Genomic DNA, 6,424 nt, shown 5'->3' on the forward strand with positions numbered 1-6,424 from the left:
ACTTCTGAGCCCCTCTATGAGCTCTTGCAGGTGTCCTGTACCTTGGACAACATTGTCCTCTTTTTTGTAATATAGACTAATATGTCTCTGTTTTATAGAAGTGGGGTGTGTATTTGGCCAGGTGTATATCTTCTCAGGTCATTTACCTTCCTAATAGTTTACTTGTTTGCTCACTGGCTTTAAGGAGGTCTCCTTTTTAAAAATCAAAACAGGCCCCTTGTCAATGGTGTATGCTGCAAATATCTTCTGCTTACATACTAGTTTTTAAATCTATAAACCCAATTTTGTGCCAATTTTAATGTATTTCAATTCTTATATTTAAGGCTTTTTATATCCTGTTTGTGAAAGAATTCTATAATAAAATGTAATGGAAATTGTATTTTCTCCTAACAGATGTGTATCCTATCCTTATACTCATACAGCTTCTCTAACTGAACTGCTACTTGCATATGGTGTCAGCTGGAGGCCAATATACACATTTTCTGTATGACAGTGTATTTAATTCTATTCACTAAACAGTCCATTATTTAGCCTTAGCTCAGATGTGCTCCAATTTAGATTTAATCTACTTCACCATTAGTCTTCATCACAATGTTTTATCAGTGATTTCTAGTACTGTCTTACTCTACTACGTTTCATGTAAGCCTCTGAGCTATTCTCAGGTTTTCATTTTACGTTTTACAGCTACCAGTTATTTCATTTCATTGATGACAGATTTCTAAATTTTTATTCTAGAAAGTAAAGTAAGTGATTTTCAGAAGTTTCCCTTTTCTGTGCCCAGGATATGTCCTTGCCCATGCCCCTTATTTGTATACCTGTACACTTTGTTTCTCATAAAATTTTATGTACTCCTATTGGCAGGTTGATGCATTCAGGGATTGCAAGGAGAACAAGACAATACAGGACACATATATACAGAATATGTGTCACCCAAATATTTAAATACTGGAAGTGCAGGAAATCTGTCCATACACTAATACAAAGGAATCCAGCTGAGCATCTGTATCCCACAGGAGTGTCCTGCATGTGTCCAGTTGAAGACCTAGAGACCCAGACAATGGCCATGAGTCCAGCTGGAGGCCTAGTGCCCATGACAATGTCTCATGCATGTCTGTTTCACAGATCTGCAATGTGGAACCCCCAAAGACCAGTGGTGGAAGCTATAAAGTCTGTGCCCATAGGGTGAGGGTTGTGCACCAGAGCCAGGAAGCAACACTCATAGTAAGAAGCAGGGCTCCTCTGAAAAGTGCCATAGACATCCTCAGTGACAACGAGGACCTGAGCTCCTCTGATGATCAGAACAGCAGGGTTCCTATCAGGAAACCAGCATGACAAGCTTTTCCTGGAGGCTGAACAGCACACCATTTTCCCCTCTAGAGCAAGGAAGCAGTAAAGACCAGAGCTTCTTTCAAAATTTACCACAGCCTTTCTCAGTGACAGTGAGGTCCAGAAAAGCCTCTGATGATGAGAACAGCCAACCTCAGGAAAGAACCTGGACAAGCTCCTCCAGGAGAACCCACAGCAACAGGAGAATCAACAATGCCATGGAGAACCAACAATACTTAACTCTTCCTCTCCAGTTCTCCTCTTTATCTTGGCAACATCCCCAGGTGGGCCATCAATGCTCAGCACCAGGCTGACTCAGTTCAGCTGGTGTTACAAGTTGGCCGCCAGTTATCAATCCATCACACAAGTTAAAAATCATCAATGTATCATCTAGTTTGTGAAATTTTGAGGGAACAAATTAGCTATCTACTTTGGAGTTGCTGATTTGCATCAGCATTTCAAATATGCTTAACAGAGTTCTTAAGATATTAGAATCCTCAGTATGTACATTTATCCACGTTATTATAAATGGGGAGATAAAGAAAAAGGAAAAAACACACCAGTATTTTTCTTCATTCTGAAGTCTTACTGCTTGTGTCATTATACTACTTAGTGCAAAAACAGCTTTACTCATGGAAAGTCCTAGTGATGGAAAGAGTGGCAGTACTGTCACATTTCTGTAAAAAGCAATCATCAACTGTGCAATTTATAAAGATACATTTGGAACAATATTTTAAAGCAGAAAACATTCAGTAAAAGGTCAGATTTTTTTAATGGTAAAGGATTATTTCTGAACAGAAACACAGGTATCAAAAAAACATTAAGAAAAACAAAATGATTTTTGAAAATCTTGTTTAATGTTGGATAGGTAGACATTGTTTCCTTGTGGAACCTGGATTGCCAAGTAGTCATAGATGCCTTTCGCACACTATCCTGTCACTACATAGAAATCCCATAAGGTGAAAATAAATGTAAGTCTTATACTCAGCTATTTCATCACTGGAAAAATATCTGTCAAACACAATTTAAATGACAAGAGTTTTCAGAGGACTCAGTCTGGGATTGTTGGGCTCCAAGACACACGGCATGGTAGAAAGCCATGAAGGGGAACACTGCCCCCACCCAGGAAGCTGGATGCAGCGAGGAAAGGGAGGAGCCAGAGTCCAGAGCACACTTTTCTAGTCCATGCTCTTAGTGACCCACCTGTCACCAGGCCTGATCTCCTGAGAGCATGCTCAGCTATTGAGTTCATCCACTGACAAACTAACATGCATGTAGCATCATGATGTTCTAATTACCTTCTAATTATGAAAATTTGGGTGAAATTTTAGGTCTTAGTCATGATACTCTGCCTCTGGCCTTCAAATAGCTCCTGTCTATCTCATTATGCAGAAATGCATTTAGCCCCTCTGTAAGAGTTGTAAAATTCTTAACAAGCTCATCATTGATGAAAAGTCCAAGTCCAAAGTCTCTTCAGAGACTCTAAGTAAAGTCTTAGTTGTGAGCTCCTATGCAACAAACAAACAAAAAATCAAGCAAAAACATTTCCATTCCTAAACAAGATAATAGAATAATATAAGCAGAAATTAGATTAAAACATTATAGAATCCCACAGTGCAAACACTAAATCTTACATCTCTCTGTCAGCAGTTAGGGCAGATTGCGGTGAGATGTGAGCCCCAAAGCACTTGCCAGCCACACTCATGCAGCCTTGCTAAGCAGCCGCAGCCCGCATGGCCTGTCTGCTGAGGTGGCTACAGCCATTCCCTACAGTTTTCCTCAGCAGAAGTTCCATATTTTGGGTATCTAACTGTCTGTGGTCTACACCGCACTTTCAGTTCACTCTCCCAGCTCCATGCACTGCCCTATCATGGCTGCACCACCTGGCCTCTCAAGCATTCTTCTGAAATCTTACAGAAGCCTCCTGATCTCACTGCTCTTGGATTCCGCATTTTCAAAAACCTGCACTATTTGGGTGACTCCAAGATCTGCTGCCAGTTGGAGCAGAGGCCTGGCCTCTTGTCCTAGGGCCCCCCACCTGTTGGCCTGGTGTTTGAATTCTAGGAAACACTTCCCAGGCAGCCCTGAATATGCCAGGCCCTTGAGGCTTGCTTCTCAAAGCAAAGCCCTTCAGCATTATTTGTCTCTTTCTGCTCTTGAGCCCGTGCAGCTGACACCTTCTCAATTCCTCGAGCACCTTCAGTTCATCTTTCCTGTTGTCCTGAAGCAAAGCATTGTCTTCTTTTAATGCTGCTTTTTTCAGCAACCACACTTTCTCGGGTCCCAACATTTCAAGTACTCTTTGTTGCAACTGCAATTTTTTTTTATCTTAAAGAGAATAAAATCAAGCAAAATAAAATAGAATAAAGCCAATCAAAATAAATTACTGTGACCCAAAACTTCAAATCAACAGTGGTTACCATAAATGTCTCTTCTTGTCTTCAAAATTGCTGCACATCCCTTCAGACACAGTAAAAATCAAACAAAATAGAACATAATAGAACCAATAAAAACAAAACAATAAAGGACTTCAAAGCAAGATAGTAGTAAATTCAAAATGGCAGCCATAATATATCTTGATTTAAACTTCTAAACATTTCAAGTTGACATAAGCAATTCACCATTACAGCTATTTACTCTAATTTGATCATTACTCAATGTATATGTGAATTTAGCTAGGATGTTATAGATAGATATACATATGGATACAAAGATACAGATATTATGTGAATTAAAAATTTTTAAAAAGTTGTACACTTTTGGCTAAATGGTATATATGTAAATTTATCTCAGCAAAATGTCATTTTTACGGAAAAATAATGTCTTTTATATCAAAACTCTATAATACTTTGCAATTTCATAACAGGTAGAAATTTAGCAAATAGTTAAGATACTCTTAAAAATTCACTTAAATACTGTATGCATGTGAACATTTTTCTTCATGTAATATACATGCTGTTTTATTTAGTTTTACAAGTAGTTTAGTATGAATGTTTTTCCTTATGTAGTATATGACAGTTCATACAATCTTACAAGTAATTTAGTAAAGTTTTGTCTTCGTTATTTTAGTATATTGTACTAGTACCAGTATTATCATATTTTCCTCATAATTGCTTCCAAAACTAAAAATAGTTCATGAAAAAAAATGCAAAAGCTTTACTTGGTCATTCAGTTGTAAATGACCTCTAGTGTCTGCCTGGCACAGGGAGTGTGTGTGCTCTAATACTTGTTTCAGAAAGTATCCAAAGGGCCCCAGTGACACTCACACCCTCCTGTAGTTCCCTACCAAACTTATTGTAGTCTAACTGCATGGCTCACTTTAATATACAAAGTGAAGCAAAATTAACATCATGATAATTATTTGCCTAAATATTAAAATGGCCAGGGAGCACCAGTAAGACAAGCAGCTTCCAGGAGAGAATGGCCATGAGAGACACCACATCAGGACCTCAGGGAAGGAGTGGTGAGAAAGGAGCTGGCTGCTTAGGAGACCATTCCATCTCAGGCGAGCTATAATCTTTTTTTTATTTTAAGAATAAAACATACATACAAACATGGAAGTAGTATATATCAATGAAACTCCAAATAATCTTTGATACACACTTGATTTACACACTAAATAATGCTTAAATCAGGTTAAACGTACCTACCCCTTCAATCTTTTAGTGACAGTATCTTTATGATTTCTTTAAGGAGAAACATTTTAACATTTCCTGTAGAGTTGAAATCTGAAAGAAGCTGCTTGGGGATCTGTGGCATCACTGAAAGATGCCCTCAGAATCCACTGATTCTTCCTGGATTAATTGGAATTTCCCGAAAAATCTGTGTAGAAGAAAACCAATAGCTGCATATTAGGAATTAAATTATCGTGTCTCGTTGCGTGAATTTCTACACGCATCCCTATTGCCATGAGGAGGAGGTGCACCGTCTCTTTGCTGACAGTGTGACTTTAGCTTTCTCCAGCTTCTGAGCTACACTAGGGATGAGACGCTCTTTGTGGATTCTCAGGGCGAGGTTTGGGTACAGGCAGCTGGTGCTTGGGGAGCACTGTGTCGCTGCACAGAAATAGGTTCCTACGTCAGTTCCCCGGGTGGCTGTGATGTGCAGGGAGCCGTCCTGTCTTCTTTCTCCAAATCGGGTGATCAGTCTGTCCTGCTCCTTCACTTCTCCACCCGTCATTAGTCTCACCAAGAGGACTGGGCGTCCCCCAGGCTTCTGCTTGTACCACTGTAAGCTGTTTAATGTGCCTGAAGAATTGCAGTACGCAGTGAAGTTCTCTCCTTCCCAGACATGCCAGAATCGAGGAATTTGCTTTATCTGTTGTCCTCTCATTTCTGCGGGAAACACAATGAAAGCCACCATACAAAGTAGACCAGGTTCCTATTCCCTAAGCTACACTGGCACTGGTCATTTATCACGTCCATTTTTCTCCTTCCCATATTTCCTTCCTCCCCTCTTACCAAGTTCTTCTTTCAAAAAACCCAAAAACCATAAAGTCAATTTTTTGCCTGCAGATAATTTTCTACTAACTGCAATTTCTGGAAACAACCAAGGAGTCTGGAACTCACCTGAAAATTGCATCCATGAGATTAGCACTGTCACGAGTAGCATCCTAGCTCTTCCTTATTAATAAAGAGCTTCTGACTCTGACTGCTCCTCCGTGGACTGCCCTACAAAGGGTGACTTGAGCTCCAGAAAAATGATTGTAGTCTGTTTTGCAAAGGCTGTGTGTCTGTGCTGGAAAGGAAGAGAAATATAGTAGGGCGTCTTCAGTTTGAGGCTTCTGTTTTCCCCACATACTTGAAGAGGCTGTGCTTGCAGGTGCTGCCCCCTGGTGACTGCTCTTGAAAATTACTTGTTTGATCACCAATTTCCTTAAAGTTGCTTACAAATTTTGGTGGCGGGTGTATGTGTCAAGGATTGGAAAGAGTCCATTGATACTAATATTGTTCAACAAGGAACGATTTTCATTGTAAAATACACTCTTCTGTTTAAAGCTAGGGGATCAGAAAAAAATCAGAAAGTCTTACTTTCCCATTTCAGTATCACGGATCAAGCTGTGCCTGCACATGTGCTCACGCAAGGCATTGGGGTTAAA

The 6,424-nt window shown here is 39.7% G+C and overlaps 1 gene segment (V, D, J or C); it reads right to left on the reverse strand.

Annotated features, from left to right (window-relative positions):
- Positions 1-4,287: 4,287 nt before the first annotated feature.
- On the reverse strand, positions 4,288-6,097 carry LOC106028672 (T cell receptor alpha variable 25-like). The segment is given in 2 exon segments: positions 4,288-5,660; positions 5,895-6,097. Coding segments are annotated over 2 exon segments (477 nt in total).
- Positions 6,098-6,424: the final 327 nt, after the last annotated feature.

This window comes from Cavia porcellus, unplaced genomic scaffold, assembly GCF_034190915.1.
Source record: "Cavia porcellus strain 051 isolate PalLab524CR breed Dunkin Hartley unplaced genomic scaffold, mCavPor4.1 scaffold_26, whole genome shotgun sequence".
In the NCBI taxonomy this organism is placed as follows: domain Eukaryota; kingdom Metazoa; phylum Chordata; class Mammalia; order Rodentia; family Caviidae; genus Cavia; species Cavia porcellus.